The 24,161-nt window shown below is 36.3% G+C and overlaps 1 protein-coding gene across 1 annotated transcript in view; it reads right to left on the minus strand.

Moving 5' to 3' along the window:
* LOC149803431 (prolyl 4-hydroxylase subunit alpha-1-like) overlaps nt 1-21,528 on the minus strand; it is a 35,558-nt gene extending 14,030 nt beyond the window's left edge. The window contains exons 1-7 of the mRNA XM_089953137.1: nt 21,094-21,528; nt 15,640-15,803; nt 13,128-13,465; nt 12,424-12,475; nt 10,017-10,168; nt 6,359-6,523; nt 5,944-6,011 (exon numbers count right to left, since the gene is read on the minus strand). Of these exons, the coding sequence (XP_089809263.1) occupies nt 5,944-6,011; nt 6,359-6,523; nt 10,017-10,168; nt 12,424-12,475; nt 13,128-13,465; nt 15,640-15,803; nt 21,094-21,293 (1,139 nt within the window). The 5' untranslated portion in view covers nt 21,294-21,528. The remainder of the gene's footprint in view (nt 1-5,943; nt 6,012-6,358; nt 6,524-10,016; nt 10,169-12,423; nt 12,476-13,127; nt 13,466-15,639; nt 15,804-21,093) is intronic.
* Between the last annotated feature and the right edge of the window lie 2,633 nt (nt 21,529-24,161).

Genomic DNA, 24,161 nt, shown 5'->3' on the forward strand with positions numbered 1-24,161 from the left:
ATTCGGCCAATGTGGGTATGTGGGAAAGCTTGCCAGTAGCTTCTCGTGGGTCGGTGGTTCTTTCCGGGGTTTTGCCGGGTTCTTCCTCCACCCATTAATACTGGCCGCCATGCATAGCCTATCGTGTGCTGAAAAATGGCGTTAAACCTCACAACAACAACAACAGCAACAACGAACTGATTCCAACAATCGATCGAGACCCGTAGAAGAACATATTAACGCATGTTACTGACAGGATCTCGAGTACGAATCATAAAGTGATATCCGTGCACGTCAACATACCAATGTGGCTCTTCTCCATGACTTCAACACACTCGTGGGATAAGATGTCAGAAAAAGAAACATAGGAAAGATCATCCAGGGTAGTTGTCAGGCTAAAATTCTCAATGGAGGAGGACACATTCCACTCATTGGAGTTAAACTAATATAGCAAACATACATTGATAATAACCTGGCCGCGATATACAACAGTCCGCGTAGATATTGAAGGGTGAAGCAGCTGTTAAAAGGTTAGCGAAGACATGAAAGGTAACCGAAGGATTACTTAAGCATGGTTGACGAAACAAGCATTGTAGCAAATTTATCTGCAAACATCAATAAAGTTTCCCGTTAATGGTTTAATGTGAGTACACCCAACGAATTTCGCCTGGCGGATCATTAGCTTCTCTCAAAGCGTACGTGGATGCACCTGAAAGTAGGTGATAATCATTGTAGATGTTGCTAGCAGATTCTAAGAAGCCAATCCGTTTAAGTCTAAAGATTCAACAAGTGTCGCAGACGCTTTTAAACGTATGTATGTATCTTCGTTGCTAACATGGCCACAACTTCTACAGATGGATCCAAAGAAGCAATTTTTTCAGAGCTGTTGCTGTTTAGTTAGCAATACATAAGGTTCTGTTTCGCCTTGGACGTGCTAATTTACATAGCAACACGCTGTTGTGGAACGATTCAATCACACATTTGATGAAAGATTAGTCTGACATAAGTACGCGCAACAATTTTTTAAGAATCATGCAGAGCAATATCGTGAGTTGGTGACAGGGCTTCGGCCATTCATAGCAGCGCTGACCAATGAAACCATACGCACGATTGGGTTAAAACCTGCTAAGGCAAATCGACAAAAGTCTTTCACCCTTCCTCATAAAAGAATTTTACACCCACCCGCGTTAACCACACTCGGAAACTATTTGATTCGATATCGATGTATTTATGTTCTCGGGCATTCAAGGACACCCAACATGTTACCTTTGGTGCAACGGTACACTCCCAACTATGTTTCCTTTGTATCAGATGAGATTGGCTGTGCGTAAATTGACGCATCTAGCGTAAGCATTGCACGTACATGTTGTGCCGAAGACCCATTTGCACAATCATGAGTGGAATTCCTTTAGCTTTCCTGATGTTTTCGGAGCCACAGTTGAGTGCATTCATCAATTTCAGAGTTTCGTTGATGGCCCAGAATTCAGCTGAGTATTCGGAGCATTAGTCAAGGAGTCTGGCTCTCAGTGTGTTCTTTTGATGTTTCACAAAACACAATCCAAAATGCTCATGCCTGAGTACACTATGATTCCAAATTAATGTTCCAGTCCAAGAATAATATAGATTAGCACTTTGTATTTCCAGTAAAATAGTAAATGAATAATAAATGAATCCAAAATTAAATGAACACAATAATAATAATAATAATAATAATAATGACCTTATTTAAAGAGGGTAACACAGTTAGCTAAAAACTAATCTACCTTGAGGCCCTCATACAAAGGAATTCATTTATTTAAGCTGCATCTCTGAAGCCACTGGATATATTGGGTTTGGAAGAAGGAAATAGAGTTGACATTTCTAATCTCAACTGGAATACTATTCCAGAGCAGAGTTCCAGAGTATTGGAAACTTTTTTAAAATAACTCCTTATTTGGTTTGGGAATTTTATACTGTTTGGTAGACATGGATCGCATGTGGGGAGTATTACCAGGTAGCCTATACTGGAATAGTGATTGTAAATATTCAGGAGCACTATTATGAGATATCCTGTACATTAATTTGACTTTTCTCAAACAGATTCGGTCTTTAATAGGTAATATTTTTAACCTACCAGCTAAACGTTCCTTGCTTTCTTTCTGGATTGATATTAGCCCAAATGCTCTTTTTTGAAGATGTGCCAGCTTTGCTATGTTTTTTTCATTTAAATTACCCCGTACTGTACTACAGTAGTCCAAATAGGGTTGTATGTAACTGTTATAAAATAGTTTTCTGTGCCTTTCAGGGAGAAAATATCTTATCCTACTGAGAAGCCATAAACTTGAATTGACTCTTTTACTGATATGTTTGATATGTTCAGTCCATGATAGGTTATTATCTACCAGAACACCATGTAGTCTATCAAGACAGACCACTTGCAGATTTGTATCCTTCCATGTCAGACATAGTTCATCACTATCAAGATTTGTCCTTCTTTGCCTTGTTGAGATAAGTAATATTTTAGTTTTGCCAGTATTTACCACCATGCCATTACATGTGCACCAGTTTTCCAGTTTGTTTAGTGCATTCTGTAAAGAAATTTCGAGCTCATGCTTTGTGTTTTGGATGTCTGACAATGTTGTGCCATCTGCATAGAGATATGTAGATGATATTGAGTCTCTCAGTAAAAGTGGTAGGTCATTAATAAATAAAATGAATAGTAATGGACCTAGAATTGAGCCTTGTGGTACTCCATATCTAATTGTTTCAGGTTCAGACAGAACATTATTTATGTAAACATGTTGTGTTCCCTCATTTAAGTACGAAGTAAACCATCTAATTGTTCTTTCATCACACTGGTAGATTTTCAGTTTGTTCAAAAGGATTTCATGGTCCACCATGTCAAAAGCTTTCCTGAAATCTACAAATACAGTTCCTATTATTCTACCTTGGTCAAGTGCTTGAAGCCATTTATCAGTTAGGGAGATCAAGGCAGTCTCACAGGAATGGTTCTGTCTAAAGCCTGATTGATTAGGGTGTAACAGCAAGTGTTTGGTTAAATATGACATGAATGAGTCATGGACATGTTTTTCAATCAATTTTGACAAGTTTGGTAGTATTGAGATTGTCGGTAGTTATCAGCATCATCCTTAGAACCAGATTTGTGAATAGGAGTTACTTTTGCAGTTTTCCATATTTTGGGGACAGGTGAGGTTGCAATACTTAAATTAATTATGAATGTTATGCCATCTACAATAGCAAAGGCAGAAGATTTAGTGAGTCGTGGACCAATCTGATCAAGTCCTGTAGCTTTCTTGGTATCAAGTTCACTGAGACATTTTAAATGTCTCTTCAGCTGTCAGGACTGAAATATTAATTTTAGATAAACAACATGATACAGCTTTGTTTACAATTACCATTTTCTGAAAATACCCTTAATTAATAAAGTTCTCAATTGTAGAAGATTCTGAAGTCAGCATCAAGACTTGGGGGCCCCGAGTGCCCGAGTGGTCTAAAGCGCTCACCGTTACGAATCACTGCCATCTCACCTCTGTCTGCGTGAGTTCGAGTCTCAGGCTCGGCTAACGTTGGTACGTGAGAAAGCCTGCCAGTAGCTTCTCGTGGGTCGGTGGTTCTTCCAGGGGTTTTCCAGGGTTCTTCCTCCACCAATTATACTGGCCGCCATGTATGGCCTATCTTGTGCTGAAAAATGGTGTTAAACCCTACAACAACAACAACAACAACAACAACATCAAGACTACAGCTTTTAACTCACAATAGTGTACGTGTTTACATTAATAATTATATGAATAATTAATCGACACACAAGAGAAATATTATCTATGTATTTTACTATTTGCAAAATAAATATACCTGATCAGGTACACATTAAACTTGAATTTGGACAAGGTCAAGTACTAAATATAAATGTATATAACATAATTATAATAATAATAGTTAAGAAAAGCCAACAAATAATACAACTTAAATATATATAACATTCACTCCAACGTATATGGGATCAGAGATTTTAACATATTAATTTACCATACTTCATTTAAGCTTATTTTTTCTCTCGCGAAAAGATCTGAGATACTGCGATTGCGAAAGATAGTTCGTATCCCAAACCTAAAGGGCTAGAATATCTGCTATGTTCAGAGGCGTAGCTATGATATTTTGCGCTCGGGGACGAACTATAAAATTGGCGCCCCAGCCCCCTCCCCGTTTAATCACATTTTTGAATATTACCCTTGTTTACTTATTATAATGTAACGTTGTAAGCCTCATTTTGGCGCCCCTGTACCTTGGCGCCCGGGGACATATGTACCCCCTGCCCCCCCCCCCCCCCCCCGCTACGCCTCTGGCTATGTTTATAGCACGTATCATCTACATTTAATTTTCATCCAATCATCAAACAATACCAGATTTTAAACATAGTTCTGAAAAATGTTTGGAATTATTTGCGAAAGAAAAATGTTTCATGTTTCGTAAAAATCGCGTCCTTGCTTTATGTGCAGGGCAATCTATTGTGACAACAACTCAGTTCACCAGCTACATGTGTAAGGCTTTGAACTCGACACTTGTATCTGTAACATAATGACCTTTCAATTCTGCCATGAGACTTAGGCGGCGATACAATACACATAAAAATTATTTGTTATGCGAATGTATCTTTAAGGATGATTAAAAACTTTGTATATTCAATTTTTGGATTTTATTAAAGTGTTAATAAATGAATAATTAATTCTTCATTATTATTATTTTTATTAGTTGTTGTTGTTGTTGTAGGATTTAACGCCATTTTTCAGCACACGGCTATACATGGCGGCCAGTATTAATGGTGGAGGAAGAACCCGGGAAAACCCCAGAAAGAACCACCGACCCACGAGAAGCTTCTGTCAAGCTTTCTCACATACCCACATTGGCCGAATCGAGACTCGAACCCACGCAGACAGAGGTGAGATGGCAGTGATCCGTAACGGAGAGCGTTTTAGACCACTCGGCCACTCGGGGCCCCAGTTGTTGTTGTTGTTGTAGTAGTAGTAGTAATATTAGTAGTAGTAGTAGTAGTATTAGTATTGTTTTATTGTTGTTGTTGTTGTCATTGTTGTTGTCGCTGCTGATGATGATTTTTTTCTCCATTTGTGGGTATATTATAATCTGTCATGTCCGTACGTGCGCGAGTAGAAGTGGGTAACCACATCAGGTATGACATTCCTTGACAATTAATGTCATGACGATTGAAAGGTTTTGACAAACGTTTCGGATTATTGATGCGGATTAAAATGTAGAGGGTTCCAAAGTTAAAGAAAATAAATGTGTGGTTTTCTTTCCATGTATTGATCAAGTTTGTGATTTGGATTTTTAACGTAGCTTTATCACTTTTTCAGTCATATCGCTACAATGTCTGCAGTGTGGCAATTTATAGTGATGTCTAGCACTGGGACATCATGCCGCAGACAGGTAGCATGATGTCCCACACAGTCACATTGTCATGACACCAGCCGACCAGCCCTAACACTAATATCTTAATGCTGAGTGCCAAGCGAGGCAGCTGTTAGTACCATTTTTGTAAGTCTTTGTTATGACTCGGCCTGGGATCGAACCCACGATCTCTCGCATCCGAGGCGGACGCTCTAACCAGTAGGCCACCGGACCGGTCGTATTGATCAAGATGACACTGAATAATAATAATAATAATAATAATAATAATAATAATAATAATATCTAATTGTAGATATTGATAATTTTCAGATTAAAAATTAATGTCGAGGGCTATGTTAAGCAGTTGCTTTTCATTCCTGTTTTAAATTCACAAAAGATGTTATGTGGATATAGGATCGAGTGGACATAACATAAATTGAACAATGCCCCTTACATATCTCCTTACATGGTTTATACGTCCACTTGTTCTTGAATGTACGAGCTAGAAATGTTATGTTAACGTGAAATATTATATAAACATTGTACAGGATTTATACTTACGTTTCGCTGATGCGAATCTCACTGAATCCTACTGTGTCCTCTGTTAGTATCACACCGGATCGTTGGAGCTAAAATATGCCAGAAAAATAATAATATGGACTTCAATTAAGCTAAAATTTAGTTTTCATCCATTTTTCAAGAGCTTCAAGGAAGCTAGATAGATGTTAAACCACACAAGATCAATTGTATGTATGTATGTATGTATGTATGTATGTATGTATGTATGTATGTATGTATGTACGTATGTATGTATGTATGTATGTATGTATGTATGTGTGTGTGTTTGTGTGTGTGTGTGTACGTACGTACGAGAGAGAGAGAGAGAGAGAGAGAGAGAGAGAGAGAGAGAGAGAGATTCTAGTTGACCTGATTGGCCATAAGTAATTATAAATATTTTTAACAAAGAGATACGTACATTAGGCATCGCAAATTCTTTTAATACATTGGCCTCATCATCAAATATCACATTGTATAATATGGAAAGTCTGGGTTTCCAATTCATGATTTCTTCCTTGACACGATAGTATGGCAGTATAGACTTCTTGTACACACATTTCAACTCAGACAGTGTTTGTATGGGCTGAAATAGATGTAGAAACAGTGCTTATAGGGATAGGACTTCTAAAGGGATATACACAGAGGACCTTAATTAAATTAAAAACAATTTTGAATAATGAATATACTCGCCTAAAAGACAGCTAAAACTGCAAACAATAAAAATACTGATCTGCCGTAGCATAATGCGCCGGAAGATTAGAATCTACGCTGTTTGTGCTACTGATTATTCCTTACAAACCGCACAGACCCAGATCAGTGCAGTTTGCAGGTGGACTCTTCTTATAAGCGAGTACGATATATATTGTGCCAGGAGCGACCGATAGGTACTACTAACTGAGCCACCAGTTAATGTTGTATATTGTTTTAGTCCATGAGAAAATCATTAAAACTGTTTCCTTTTTCCTTCCTGGAGATTTTCCAGCCACTTGCATTCATTATAAAGCAGCATTAAAGACTAAACAGAGACTAAAATATTTACCGAGTTCAGAGTCTTGACTTTAATATTGTATGGCATAGCATATACGGGTATGATTCGGTTCCAAAACGATCACTTGTACTAATTCAAATGCAACTATTTCCATAAAATGCAGCATAACCAGTTCCGTTTTCTTGATATGTTGCGTCCATGTCAATGCGTAACATAAGAAGTCTTGATGCGTATCTGATTTTTTAACAAATCCACTAGATTTCTTCAGGTATAGAGAAAGAATATAAGAGGAATTTAATCAGTGTACTGATGCCTTGAACTGCGTAACATATAAAATCCATGGTCAACACATTTTGTTTATAATTAAGCATCTTAGATACAATCTTGTCTAGTATATGTATGCATATAAATGAAACCAGTAAATCAGTCCGTTATCGGGTGTGTGTGTTTTGGATTTTTAACGTAGCTTTAACAAGTTTCAGAAATATCGCGACGATGTCTGCAATGTGACAGTTTATAGAGACGTCTTGCACTGGGTCCTCATGCCGCAGACCCAGTCACATTTTCCTGACACCAGGCCGACGAGTCCTAACACTAACCTCTTAATGCTGAGCGCCAAGCGAGGCAGCTGCAAGTAAGCGCCCGTCATCTGGCGATCTTTGAAAAGTGTGAACCGTCAGGTTTATAAAAGATTTTATTCTACAAAAGCTGTTTCTATCAACATTAATTTGCCACCTGGTCACATATCTTTGTATTTATTTAAAATCTCGTACGGATGCAAACACAATTTAGATTGCATAGATGTTAGTATTTGTGTTTTCTCCACCCTTGGGGAAGTGCTACAGTGCAAGAAGACGCATACAGGTTATTCGGTTCTTCCAATTTGATGAGAATCGGTTCTTCCAATTTGATGAGAAATGGTAATTGAATCAGGCACTGGCATCATAAATGAAGTAATGCTTAATCGACCTAGGGAATAAGGAATTCTTTTCTTGTGCATTAATTACTTCAGTTTTGACCACTGTATGTATATAAGAGTATGAGATGTCCATTCAGTATGACAGTGAGCTGCAAAAAGCATACGTTAGGGTTCCTGGTCTGGTCTGGTCATCAATCAGAATATGACTGAAAATGCGATAGTTTAGCATGTTAGATGCCTTTGTCGTAAAATGGAATTTGCCTGCCCACTAACTGAAATAAATATAAATTTATCATACTGAGGATTCTCTGGCATATAACAAGAAATATAATTAAATATAGAGAATTTCTCCGTAGAGTAGGAATTAAAAATCCTCTAACCTGTATTATAGTATTATTTGTATTAAAATATTAATTCTGCCTACTATTATCAAGCATTCTTCTATAGGAATTCAGGGGTAGCACTTTCCATTCTGTCTGGTGTATATTTATAATTCTCTATAATTAATTATATATACCTTGATTTCTTTCATAGGAATCCGGAATGCTGTGTAGATGCATGAAAATTCATTACTAGGTCGTCATGCGAGTGTGTCTGCTACACACGAGTCATTACAACACCTATTGAGTTACATCATTTATTTGGTGAGGGAATATGGGCTCGTGTGTGCAGGCAAGTCGATGGGTGCCGTTTACCCGCGGACCTGGGTTCGAATCTCCGTAGAGTACGAATTAGAAATTATCTAACCTGCATGATATTATTATTATTATTATTATTATTATTATTATGGTTCTTTCCGGGGATTTCCTGGGTTCTTCCTCCACGATTAATACTGGCCGCCATGTATAGCCTATCTTGTGCTGAAAAATGGCGTTAAACCCTACAACAGCAACAGCTATTACTATTATCATATATACAGCATTTCCTGAAATGGCTAAAGGATCTCCGAATTTCTCATATTTTCTCGAGATCCATTTATTGACATATTAGAAGATGCACTTTTTTTTCAAACGGGGTTTGGGGGTTTTGCTTTCAAACCAACAACCTAGGCTGACATGTTTGCGCCAAAATTGTTGCACATTTTATCTTTTTATTTGATAAATTTGAGTATTTATATATTTAAACAATATTTCATAGTTTAAACAATTTGATATATACAGATGGACATGTGAGGAATGCTTCCTAACGACACAAACATACCAAGGATGCTTCATTGTGTTTGAACTTTACATATGTAACCCACAGCAGTGCCATGCAACTCTTCACTTGGACAGCCTTGTTGAAAGATAAATTGTAGTAATCACCCTTTAGCACATGCAACCAAACTTTATAAGTTTGCTTCAGTGTTGCTACAGATGCAAAACAACAAATATAATCAGTGCAAGTTTTGTTAGTCCATCACAGTACGACTAAACCAACTGCATCAGTGAGCTGACATTGTATCCTATTGTAGACACTAACACTAACAAAAAGATTATTTTCTCTTCGATAGTCGCTAAGCATTGAAGAAAGCATCCTTAAGGCCTAAACAAAAAATGCACATTGAGTTCAGCCTTTTGACATTTAAGTAGTATTCTAAAGCAATATGTGTAATTCTGCCCGCTGCTAAAATTCCAGTCTTCGCATTCACATGTAAATAATTTTAGAAAATGCAACTTTTGCTTTATTTTTTAAAAATATTGTGTCCAAATTATTGCCTAATATAAGTAATATGGTTTTAGCACATTTACAACTAGTGTACCAAATTTCAACATAAACGTAGAAAAATGAAGGAAATAAACGCGGTATACAGAATTTAATTTGTGCATTGATGACTTGTATACGTACAAGTTTCTTCATTCCCCTCCCAAACAAGTGTAAAGAGTAATATATATATATATATATATATATATATATATATATATATATATATATATATATATATATATATATATATATATATATATATATATATATATATATTTGTGTGTGTGTGTGTGTGTGTGTGTCTCTATACTTCTCTACTTACTATTTCCTTTGCTCTGAATGACATCTCGAGCCATCATTTTTCCAAGTCAATATCGAGCATTCGTGTTAAAATGTGTCACGCTCTAGACTGGAATCTAGAACCAATAGCCTCTGTATTTTTTTATATGAAAAGAACAACGGTAAGATTTGGTTTGTACATACCCTTGGTACTTGTCCTCTGCAGAGTCTGTAGTAATGTTCTCTCGTTTCCGATTCATCGCAGGTCAGGTTCTTTCTTCGGTCTGGCAATGGCATCTTCTCCAACTTGCCCCGAAAATACACAATGTTTCGCTTGACCTTTTCGTCAGAAGAATCTTTCGTAAACGCAATGAAAAATAGAAGAAGAGAAGAGGCACTTATGTCTCCATCGAGTAAGATCTATAGTGAAGAATTTGGTTTATATAACTGACTGCATTATGTTTATTATGTACTGTAATGCAAATAATCCAGTAATCAAAATCATTTAGATTACATAGCTTTAAACCAAAGCATGTATTACATTTTACCTCAAACCAATGATATCCAAGCGTTTAATCTATGACTATTAATGGGGTCCCGAGTGGCAGAGTGGTCTAAAGCGCTCACCGTTACCGATCATTGCCATCTCACCTCTGTCTGCGTGGAGTCAAGTCTCGGGTTCGGCCAATGTGGGTATGTGAGAAAACTTGCCAGTAGCTTGTCGTGGGTCAGTGGTTCTTTCCGAGGTTTTCCTGGGTTCTTCCTCCACCATTTATACTGGCCGCCATGTATAGACTAACTTGTGCTGAAAAATGGCGTTAAACCCTACAACAACAATGACTGTTGATTAGTGTGCTAGAAACCGTCGCGAATACGGGGTCTGGAATAGATGTGGCTCAAAGATTAGCCTCACCCGCGACCAGAAGGTTGCGGATTCAAACAGTTGTGTGTCACTGTACAATGTCTGGAGTGTTCACCTATGCTACGTATTTCAGGCAACAGGTTAGAGTTGAGCATTTAATCAAAGTAGCTAAATTTAAATAGGAGAAAATATAATTTAACGTGTATAATAATAGATCGAACAATGCTATGTTAAAATTTAACATTTCTTTGCTTTGTCTTTTACACAAAGGTCTACTCCTTGCGTCATTTGCCCCTTGCTCAATCTGAAGTTGGAGTTTTCTCCCATTCGAGCATATACATTCTTGCTCTATAAACATATATTTCCGTTACAAAAAATGCATTTAGTGAGGAAAGAGACGTTCTTTTCATTTGAAATTTAACTAGCGCGTGGTTTAGAAATGGTAATATTGAAATTGTGTTTTATTTTGCAACTTTGTTCTTTCACTAAGTTCATGCCAGTGCTGGTCTCGCTATTCTGAGAGACAAAAGAGTACGAAACACGACAAAGTTACCTCCCTTGCATCATAAGCTGTAACACAATTGCTCTGCAATTTTGTATGTTTTGTGGAATATCTAAGGAGCCAGCAAGTGTAAGTTCTTTGTTAACATTGTAAGAATGATTATTAAAAACAAACCATACAGCTCACGACTAGCTTTCTTCTGGGCAGGGTAGTCTGTACATTATTACAACATCGCATTCGAGGGATGAGCAGATGGACGTCAGTGGATAAAAGAGTGTGAAAAATTGCTACTGCATCCTTTCAAAGGATCGGGTTACGGTAAAAGCCACGGGAATGGCGTTTTATTAGAATTTAACAGAATTTGTCCACTGTTTTAGGAGGGTATTTTTATCTACAATTGACCCCGGTTCCCCAGGAAAAATATATTTTGGTTGATTGCAGTTTATAAGGTACGCCATACCATGATAGTAAATCTCGGACTATAATAACGGTGTAAAATATTTAAATTTCGTGCAAGCTACCGAATATTCAAAGCAATAGATAGGATTAAGGCTATTGTGATATTTTGTCCTCAATAAATATAAATCGCGTAGAGAATATATCTACAAAATTCATCCTTAAATGTCATGAAATATATATGAAAATTCTGTTCAATTCTATTCCTTCTTGATTACCAAAATTATCAACTATAAACTATTTACGAAGGAGTGTAAAGAAAAACAGGATAACGTTTGGTCTGATACCGTTGTTATTTCTTTATATATCAAGGGAATACATTTGTTGAAATGAAACAGAAATTAAAAGTAATATTTATTTTATCTCCTAGTTGCATTTAAAGTCTCTCTCTCTCTCTCTCTCTCTCTCTCTCTCTCTCTCTCTCTCATTAGCAATTCCTTTTGCGATTATCCCACAGGAGTAAATCTACAGTGTTAACAGAACTAAGTGAATAAAAAGTAAATGTCGCTGATAAGGACACAATATAAAAATGCTGCAAATGAAATTGCGTCTGGCTTTTATTACGTGATAAAATAAGCAAGCAGGAATTGTTCGGGTAGACAAGGATTGATAATAACGAGGATAATACAGAAATGATAACAAAATAAAAGTGTAACAAAAGCTAAATGAGGCCGTATACCTAAGACCAAATCCCACTGTGGATATGTGGAAAGGGTGTTGTATATACGAACAATGTCATTTTGTAAATTGGTATGTACCTTGCATCAATTGTTTTTGGGATTTATACTCACCAAATTCATTGTAAAGTTCAAGAATCTCCAATGATTTCCATGGCATTCCATACTGTTGCGAATAATTAAGTACACAACAATTATGTACATAGTTTATCAAACGTTTGTTTAGAGTGTTATATGTATTATATATATATATATATATATATATATATATATATATATATATATATATATATATATATATATATATATATATATACAAATATTTAACTGGAAAGATGATTGCGCTCTATTTAGTTTCTATCCATTAATCATATGATAAAATCTTCAAATATTATTGCAATTGCCCAGCTTCATCAACTCTTTCACGAACGAGAATTCCATGTTATGATTATCAGCAAATGTTTATGTTAAAAGCTGAGGTGGAAGTACCTTTGGAATATGGCTGGATTTTGTATATTCCACAGGCATTTTAGCTGCGACACCTTCGTTATACAACTGTCGCCGATACTGTATTTTAAAGAACTTATTCAAATTCTCTAAATAGAATTTTACCCGTAACTCAAGTTTAATTTGCAAATGATTCTCTTGGGAAGAAGCCGTTTAAGCCGTTTAATACATATATGTGTGTGTGTGTGTGTGTGTGTGTGTGTGTGTGTGTGTGTGTGTGTGTGTACCACGAATTCTGACACAGTTTCTGAGCAATGGATCTTAAATAAATCTGGGACTTTATCTACATTAGTTGTCTACATTAGACTCACCTTGTCGTACGCACTTGCAAGTCTTCGAACCACTTGCACCTCTTTTATGTTATCTTCATTGCCTTCTGTTGACTGTATTGTCTTTAATAGGGCCTCTAGCCATTTTATCGCAGCGTAATGTTGGTTTTGTTCATCGGCAATATCGGTTATAAAAAGCACATCAGCTGACGTCAGTGGGTCGGTAATCGTATCCATTATCTGACCACGTATCAGTAGTTCTGTGTCGAGGTTGTATACGTACCACAATCGAATCAATGCCATTGCAGTCCCGATAACGTCGTTTTCAGTGACGTTCAGGTGGGTATCCAATCCGATGCGAGACATGGTATCCGCATATTCTGTAAAGAGGAGACTTGTTAAGATAAAATGTATGGATCGCTTTCTTGTACAAAACAATTTTAAAACACGAAAATGTAAACGAAGGAGACAGAAGTATAGTTTTGTTTTGCGCTAGCAGAATAATAAACAAATAGTTCAGTTGAAGCCGTGGAAGTCTCGTACTCTAAAGGTTTCTTTCTATATCAGCATAAAATTGTTTGTCTCTGCTCACCCACCTTTCTTTCCAATCATTATCTCCATATTTATGTCTCAGCTTGTGTATTTCCGACTTGATAAATCACAGTCAATCTGTTTGTCTACCTATTCGTCAGACTTGCCTGTCTGTCTTCCTGGCTCGGTGCATGTTTATCATATTGTTTGTTTGTCTGTGTATCTTTGGTACGTATTGGACTGACCATTTATTTTACGTTCATTGAAAGTCTACTCTCTTAAAAAAAATTGTTTACCGTGCCTGAATACATGTAAAATAACAGTCAGAATCAGTCATTTGCAGACAGCCAATCAGAAGACGGCAACCAGTTCACTGACATGTGACACAAACTAATCCTTCGTCACGAATTGCACACATTGACCCTTAGTCAGGAAATCATACAAACTGACCAATGGTCACGAAGTCACATAAACTGATCATGGTCATGAAATCACACAAACTGACCCTTAGTCATGAAATCGTTATATTAGTAATCTCCATTGAACTATACTGCCCAAGTTACCTTAATGAAGTCCAATGTGGAGGAACATGCGTTTGATTAAACTACAACATTAATTCCGATTTTTTTAACTTCTTTCACTCTTGTTTCCCGATGTCGAAATTTGGGAGCTACGGCGACTGTTAAAGGAAGATGTATTATTCATTTGCTTTCGCAGTAATATCTATCGTTTACTAGAAATGACAAATATATCAATTTAACATGATCTTATTCACCGAGAGGGAGAGGGTCGCTGTTCCTTATGGACCTCATCAATGCACGAAGTGATCAAAACGCTCAAAATTAAGTCGGCTGGATAAAAGCTGATATCAATGTATGTCTGTCTGTCTCTGTATATGTCTCTGTCTATGTCTATGTCTATGTATATGTCTGTCTGTCTCTGTCACTGTATGTCTGTCTGTCCGTCTGTCTATCTCTCTGGATACCTGTATTTTGATTGATCCAATTTTCAATATTGTATTAGCTGATTCATATACAATCCAATGGGGGGGGGGGATTTAAAAAAAATTCAACAGTATTTATTGTACACCGTGAACATTCTACAATCACATCTTTCTCTAGATCGATCTATAATGCTAAAACAATGTTACATCATATTTTCTTCTTTACATAATATGTTCGTGATAACTTCAACGAACGAATGTGCCACTACGACAAAAAAAGATACTCACGTTGACAAGAAGAAAGACGACAAGTCAACGACACAGATGACTTTACCGGCTCATGTCACAGTGCTAGTTAGTGTCCCCTACCCCCACTGCCCCAAAACAATGACCTAAAACCAAAGTCTTTTGAATAATGTCAAAATTTAACTACAGCTTTCATTGTTATACAAATTGATAAACTTTTGTGAAAAAACCCAGATTTTCCTATTTAAAAAGAAATTGTCTTTCCGCGAATTGTGCCGCCCAGCTGCCTTGTCTAAAAGTTCAACTCTAAAACAACGCCACCACCATCAGTAATAATAATAATAATAATGTGTGTGTGTGTGTGTGTGTGTGTGTGTTTTGGATTTATAACGTAGCTTTAACAATTTTTCAGTCATATCGCTACATCGCTGCATTGTAGAATTTGATAGTGATGTCTAGCACTAGGGCATCATGCCTCAGACATGTATCATGATGTCCCACCCAGTCACATTATCCTGACACCAGGCCGACCAGTCTTAACTCTAACCTCTTAATGCTGAGCACCAAGCGAGGCAGCTGTTAGTACCATATTTGTAAGTCAAAGGTATGATTCGGCCGGGGATCGAACCCACGACCTTCCGCATCTGAAAAGGACGCTCTAACCACTAGGCCACTGGAAATAATAATAATAATAATAATAATAATAATAATAATAATGATAATAATGATAATAATAATAATGATAATAATGATAATAATAATAATAATAATAGTTGTGAATGAAGCAATCAAACAATCAAGCAAGGAAGCAACTAAATTATTAGAAGGGCTTACTCTTTGCAGCCTGATTCTGTAAGCAGTCATCACACAATATCAGGTTTGAAATTTGGTTCCATCTATTGTACATGCGATACATTAAGTGGAATGCGTTTATCGGGTTCTCTACGAAATGTTCCTTATTTGATTTCTTTGCTTGGAACTTCACCTCTGTCAAAAATCTACAAAATAATAAAACATACTTTATGTGCAGAAAAATCCAATTGTACAATGTGTTGCGTATCAAAATTTTACACACACACACACACACACACACACACACACACACACACATATATATATATATATATATATATATATATATATATATATATATATATATATATATATATATATATATATATATATATATATATATATATATATATATATATATATATATATATATATATATTTGCACTAAAAAAACCATTGTAATAACTGATAATTATCACAGATTGCTGCAAATTGTACATAAAGTCCTTGTTGTGATTAAAGAGATTGTTTTAAAAGTATCAAATTTAGCATGTACTCTTGACGTTTTCTGCCAGGTTCTTAGCGAGATGTTAAGTGCAGCAGAACCATTTAATTCTTCTTCCTCAAGGGTGAAAATGTAAAATAAAATAAAATGAAATAAAACGTCACTAAAAACGCAGCAGCTGACGAAATATTTCCACAACACTGTGTGGACAATTGAATTCTAAGCAAGTCCCATGAAGAAACACATCGGAGAGTATTCGGCAATTTTAAATGAGACTGTTTCGCTGTATTTCAGATAACATGAGTCAAGAATAATTGCTTTAATTGATCCATATTGCACATTCATATGCTTGTCACCTCACTCCTATGATCCAAAGGTAGTATCCCTAAACCAAGCCGACATGTGTTCTTGCTAAGACTGCATATACAACTTGTCCTGTATCTTAGCAACATCTACACAAAACGTTAATGTAATCGAAATTTATGAAATGCCCCATCACTCCAACAACTCATTGTTGTAGCTGGCAAAACATAATACTCGTCTTGCTCTTAATTACGATATGGACAAGTACACTGCCACATTTAGCAGAGTTCCAAAATCTGCATGATGGGAGAGATACGGACTGAAGGACGTACGAACAGAAGGGGTAGAAATAAGTGTAGGACTCCCATGATTTACTGGTGGACAAGGTCTCTGTTCAAGAACAGTTATCGACCATAAGCATATTTTATAATCTTTAAATAAGATATTTACACGAAAAGTATATGGATAAGAGCTCTGCGTGCATTTTTCTTTATAGCCTTTCCATTTGACATAGGTAATTATATAAACATGTCTTAAGCAGTGTTGACTGACATGCCAAAAGAGCCTTCAATGGCATATCTTAACAAATTGGGGCTTTTTGTAACTAATATATATCTCAGTAAATATATTGTATATCATAACGCCGATTGGTTTTCTGCTTTTTCAATTCGACTTTGATGTGATTTCTAGGTATCGACTCCTCTACTCAATTTTCTTCATATAAAACGTTGAGTGTAAAAGCATAGAACATGAACGTTTCGCAATACCCTAATGCAATCTGCAGTGGATATTGTCTCCGAGACATCAAAACATTTTTCAATGAATTTCTTCTACATGTACGGGCCTTGGCGCTCGATTTGAGATTTTCACGGTGACTGTTGCCTTTTAGGGCATTGTTTCTAAATAATATTTCAAAATATTTTGTTTGCCAGTATTGTTAGACTTTAAATGCAAATAAAGACATTATATTTCCAGCTTCATTTGAGACAAGTGTTCTGGCCGCTTCTTACATAATATTTTTTTTCTTTCAATTCGTGACCTGTGGTGACTCTAAATTTAGTTATCATTATTTTACCAGTACAGTTTTGCAACAATGTTGTATTCTAAAAACATGTGAAGAGAAAACATCCACTCATAGGACGTAAATGACTGAGAGTTTCGACAACTGGCTAAAACGAGTACATCTTAAAAGTTCCAAGAGCCGATTTGTACATTAATACTGTGAAAGCATGATTCATAATTTAAACGTGTGCATTGCATTATTTCATTAAATGTAATAATATTGTTACATGCCAGGGATCTTTACTTGACCGAGCAGTGTTAAACCCTGGCGCGATTCCCGCTAGAAGTCTTAAGTTTACACCAAATTTCCAATGACTTCCATACAACTTAAGCTGTAAATTAGAAAGCCCGACATGTCCGTTCTATACATAAATTTTACTTTAATCAATGCAAGACCACAGATCTCATAACCTGCCAAATATCTATCAACCGCACAACTGCATGGTTTCTCTTCGTTAGGTTTCCGTGCCGCTAGCAGTTCACGCCGTAGAGACTATACAACTATCCCTTAACACAGGGAACTATTTTAACTACGCTACGTTAGGCCAGTAAAACTATGGTTTCCAGGCACATTTCGCCAGTACAACTGCATCACCATGGTGACATAAACGATATCTGCTAAGTCCCTTCTAATTGATTCCATTGTGTAATTTACCGGTTTCCTACCGTAAATACTGCCATTTGCAGTCACACTACCAATGTACAACACTAGATTTTAGTAGGGACTTTGTTATTCAGGGTCACTCATTCGGTTTGGACCTGAATTCGCTACTAGTGAACCATGGCAGCATGGAAACTCACTGACACTTCACTCCGTTACGTTTGCTCCGAGTAATTGGCTAATTATTTCGGGCTAAGGAATATTTACTACATAGTACCGAATTCCAATAATCAGACAAGCAATCACACAAATCTAAGAATTCCTTAAAACGCGGCGATATGACCAAATGCGCATATTCCAAATTTATTACATTATCAAAAAATCCCAGCTCATAAAATAAGCTAAATTTTCAAATCACAAAAGTAGTAAACTCCTGTAAATGTAAGAACATCGTCTCCTTTAATATGTGATCACCTGTATCAAACGTAATTGTAAGGACACGTAAAAAGAATAATTGAAATGAACACTGTCAGCAGTAGTACATGCAATAACGTCATCTCACTTGTGATAACTGTATCAATTGTAATTGTAAGAAGACCTTATAAGAACACTGTCAGCAGTAGTACATGCAATAACGTCATCTCACTTGTGATAACTGTATCAATTGTAATTGTAAGAAGACCTTATAAGAACACTGTCAGCAGTAGTACATGCAATAACGTCATCTCACTTGTGATAACTGTATCAATTGTAATTGTAAGAAGACCTTATAAGAACACTATCAGTAGTAAATTAAATAGAATCATCTCACCTATTTATAATAAACTAAATTAAAGATATTTATAACTAACAATAATTGAAGTTAGCGTCACTAGTAAATGAAATAAAATAATATCAGACCTCCGCCCCACACCTATCCCTCCCAACGCTGATTTTATATCAATGTTTTCATCACAGTACTAATGATACTTTGAATAACGGTCTATATGATCTTCGTAATGAAATAAGTTTGACCAAAAACACCCCAAGAAATCCACACAGCTTATGCAGACAAAGTGTACCGTTACAAGTGTACATCGTTATTAAATATCAAAACTGATCGCAGGGTTGCCGTCTTTACTCGCTTATAAGAAGAGTTCACTTGCAAAATGCAGACCCAGATGCGCCGGCAGATCTGGATCTATGTAGTTTGTTAGGAGTAATCAGGAGAACGAACTGCATGGACCCTGATCTACTGGCGCATTATGCTACGACAGATCAGGTTCTTTGTTCGCAGATTGAGTCGACTTTTAAGCGAGTATTAACAGTATACAATATACTTTAATAAACGATGTTACATATTTGTTCTTTCGCGTGAAGAATGACATTGAAAGAAAAATTTATCGTACATGAAATAATTGATTTACTTTCTTCCAATGTTTAATATTTCATATAGCGGGCAAAGAAATGTATAAACTCTTCTACCCTCACCTGCCACATATGTTATTGAATGCATCGTCCTCTCCAATGTCGTTGATTTATGGATATTCCGATTGATATAAGTGTAAAAGTTATAACATTTCCCATATTCAAACTGCACAGGCCCAGATCTACCGTCCTATAATGCGCTGTCAGATCTTTGTCTCTGCAGTTTGTTAGGACTAATCAGTAGAACAAACAGCATAGGCCCTGATCTGCAGGCGCATTATGCTCCGGCAGATTAGGATTTTTGATTTTTGAAGTTCGACATGACTTATAAGCTAGAGTATATGGTATATACAATCAATGATACAATTTTACTCAACCTGGTCTTTTTATTTGTGCCTTCAATACATGCTAGTAGTTTGCTGACTGTAATGAGTCTTTTAGAAGTGCCATTTACGTTACTCCATGTAAGCCTCGTGGTACTTAAAAGACCGGATCACATCGTCCTAAAACTCGCCTAAATCTAAATATCTATAAATCTATACATACATAAATACATACATACATACATACATACATACATACATACATACATACATACATACATACATACATACATACATACATGCATACATACAAAATACAAAATTGACCTCCCACAATATACAAAAATTACAACCTCTCCGTAAGGAGGTGAATTCAATTAAAAGAAAAAAAGTATATGCTTTGTCAAAAGCCTACTGAGTCATATCATATGATTTCAGGTCTATTGTAGAAATGCTGTGGAAGGACTCGGTCATATTTCATACGTATGCGCGTCATCCCGCACGCACATATACCATGCATGGCTGGGTCGCGATACAAGTGCAAGATGGTTTAGTGTAACAGTATACATCGATAGCATGCATCTTCTAACATTAACTTTCCTAAAACTTTAAAATGTTCAAAATATACCTTTCTCAAAATAGAACGATCTTTTATTGTATTTATTGAGCAATTAATACATTCCGTATATATTTATGCAACTTTAAGGTCTATTTTAACACGTAAACACCATTTCTACTACCCATATATATATATATATATATATATATATATATATATATATATATATATATATATATATATATACACATAGATAGAGAAAACGAGAGAGAGAGAGAGAGAGAGAGAGATTGATATAGGAAATGAATCAGTCAGAACTTGATATGAATGTCAGACTCAGGTATTGATAAAAATATTATAATTAGTAGCAACAACGATCTTTTTTTGTTTATCTGTTGTTTTGATTTCAGAGGAACATGTGCCATTATTGAGTGATATGTAGAAAAGTATGCCATAATTTCTGCAAACTAATTTCTGTTTGAAGAGAGAGTAATTTAATGGCATCCTTCAAACGAAGTTACATTTGGAAATGGCGACAAGCAACGACTGATCCTAAATTCATTAACATAGGTCAATCGATAAGTACCTTTATAAAGTTAAAATTTACTTAATTTTGTTAGTCTTAATATATAAATATCAATATGAAATAAAGATGTCACTGGGAAGATGTTTTGCGAAATAAATTGAAAGCAGAAACAAATGTTTACGTTTATGAAACTTTGATACAAAAACGTACCTTTCAAGCTCGGGTGGAACGAATTCCATTTGATTCCTAAGGTCAAGAACATATTCCTCTAAAGCAACCTTCATTATCATCTCCAACTTGGCAAGACGCTCCATTTTACATAAAGCGGTGAAAACATCGCTGGTTACATGGGAAATATATGCAAGTAAAATAGCAAAACGCATAAAAATGTTATAAGTAGACATTTTCATTACTGCAGTAGAGAAGGGGAATAGCAGTAGATGACTTGTTCTGTATATATACTACAAATTAATCCAGCGTTTGGCTGATTTCAGGCATTGGTCTGGCGAGCTACTTAGAGAGTAAAGTCAAGAAATAATGTATTTGGTTCTTATATAGCCATCTATTGTCAATGATTAACTTGAATCATAACTTGGTGCCCGAACATAACAACAGACGTGCCATCGCATTGAGTGGAGTGTGGAGACATGTGGCACTTGACATCGATTATTAGGTCTCACAAGTTTAACTGAAATGTGTTGGATAATTATTAAGTAGACTTTGTGTTTCGCCAGCAAATACACGCCTAGATGAAATGAAGAGCGTCTAGTCGGCTTCGATATCTCACTGGGTTAAAATGTTTGCTCGGCCAGTATATTATGACAGTATTTTTGTTGTTGTTCTGTTGTTGCCTATAGCGTTACTGTTTCAGGTAGTTTACAGTCTTGTTAGTAAACCTGCAGAAGGTAATGCTTACAAAATGTAAGACACAATAATAATAACAAATCTAGCAATGATACCATTATGAAGTTAAATAAATATTGTGTTTACCTACCGTGCCAAATGCAAGATGAAAAAAGTGTTTTAATGTCTCTCAGACCTCTCTATGACCAGGTGAGTCGGTCATAAGTCAGACGAATTTGAACCAGTGCTTAATTCCTCAAAAATAAAATAGAATATGCATGTGAAATGTTTTGCTTCTAGAATCTAATGAGTGATATATCCACATTCGTTTTTGACGGATTTGTTTCAGGTGGACAATAATTATAAGCGAGACTATTGATTTAAGTGTAGTTTAATTGTACTTCCTATGTATGGACACACACACACACACACACACACACACACACACTATAAAATTTCAATGTTTACAGAAGCATTGAATAGTCCATGTACAAAAAGATATGGATTGTTAGTTTTCTGGAGATCCATAGGAAAACAAATAAGGCTAATATACGCCCGTGAGTATGCATGCAGAATACACAACCTTCAAGCTTAGTGTGTGTGTGTGTGTGTGTGTGTGTGTGTGTGTGTGTGTGGTTTGCATTATGTAACGTAGTTTTAACAATTTTCCAGTCATATCGATACGATGTCTGCAGTGTGGCTGTTTATACAGATGTCTAGTACTGGGGCATCAGACATGTAGCATGATGTCCCATTCATTCACATTATCCTGACACCATGCCTACCATTCCTAACAATAACCATTTAAGACCGCTCCGGTGGCCTAGTGGTTAGAGCGTCCGCCTCGGATGCGAGAGGTCATGGGTTCGAACCCTGGTCGAGTCATACCAAAGACTTTTAAAATGGTACTAACAGCTGCCTCGCTTGGCACTCAGCATTAAGACTGGTCGGCCTGGTGTCATGATAATGTGACTGGATGGGACATCATGCTACATGTCTGTGGCATGCCCCAGTTCTGGACATTACTATAAACTGCCACACTGCAGATATCGTAGCGATATGACTGAAAAATTGTCAAACATACGTTAACAATCCAAATCACACACACACACACACACTGAACAGTGGTGTATTTTCGCGGAGGTGGTATTTTCAAGGAGTTTGATACCATCTTCTCAGAAAATAGAACATCCACGAAATTTTAAATACTTTGAATTCAAAATTCCAGGAGAACATGTCCAATCGCCAACAACACGAAATTAAAACGTGAGAAGGAAACGCTGAAAAACTGGAATCGCGTTTGGCATTACAAATATAACACGTTATTGCATAATAATTCACAGAGACGGGATATTTTAAAAAATAAACCTTGTTTAAAAGAGATTATGTGTCAAGGTATTGATTTTGATTCTTGAATCATGACGTGGAGAAGCGTGTCTTATTACAGACTTCAATATGTATTCTATTCAGGACAATAAGTTTCTCTTTGAATGACAGAGTTACTATGTGACCACATTTGTAACAGCTGGCTATCAGTGAGAAATAGGTGCTTTTTCAAAATGTTATTGATTCTAGAAAATCTATTTCTTTACAAGAAAATAAACTGTATTTAACCAGAAATATATATGATGTAAAAAGTGCTTGATCAGCGCAGGTGTTGCCTTAGGCCTGACTTCCTCGTACGTTTCAAATCCGTTTTATCTAGTCTAGTAACTATATCGTTACTACCAGGAACTACCATTCTGAAGTTTATTATTGAACTGGCCTATATGCAACGACCTCAAGCCAAATGAAACTGGACACCTGTGTGCAAAGACCTCATGTATAAATGCAACAGGACAACAGTATGCAAGTCAAATGTAACCGGACACATGTATGAAACGACCTTAAGATAAATGCAACCGGACACCTGTATGCAATGAGCTCAAGTGAAATGCAACAGGACAACATGACACCAGTATTCAACGACCTCAAGTCATATGTAACCGGACAACTGTATGCAAAGACCTTAAGACAAATGCAACCGGACACCTGTATGCAATGACCTTAACACAATTGCAACCGGACACCTTTGTGCAACGGCCTCAAGTCAAATGCAACCGGACACCGGATTCGATCCCGCTCTGAAGTTCAAAGTTTCCCCTTGGTTATCTCCCTTTCTCCATCCTAAACAAAAGATCACATCACTCCAGCTTTGCAGCATCCGAGAAAGCGTTGGTATAATTCAAATGTAAAATAAAAAAAGATTTAAAACGGACATAGGACAAACAGATTATGTGAATGAGAATTATGAAATTATTCGTTAGAGCCACTCGATTGGCTTAGGCTTTTTGCTGCCACCTGCTGCTGACGATTTCCGTTTGATACTAATTTCTAACACAAACGAGAGTCCGAGGATGCTGCCATATTTCAACGTCATTCTGTTACATAGGTAA

The sequence above is a fragment of the Sinohyriopsis cumingii genome, chromosome 3, assembly GCF_028554795.1.
Source record: "Sinohyriopsis cumingii isolate HCF-2022 chromosome 3, ASM2855479v2, whole genome shotgun sequence".
Taxonomy (NCBI): Eukaryota; Metazoa; Mollusca; class Bivalvia; order Unionida; family Unionidae; genus Sinohyriopsis; species Sinohyriopsis cumingii.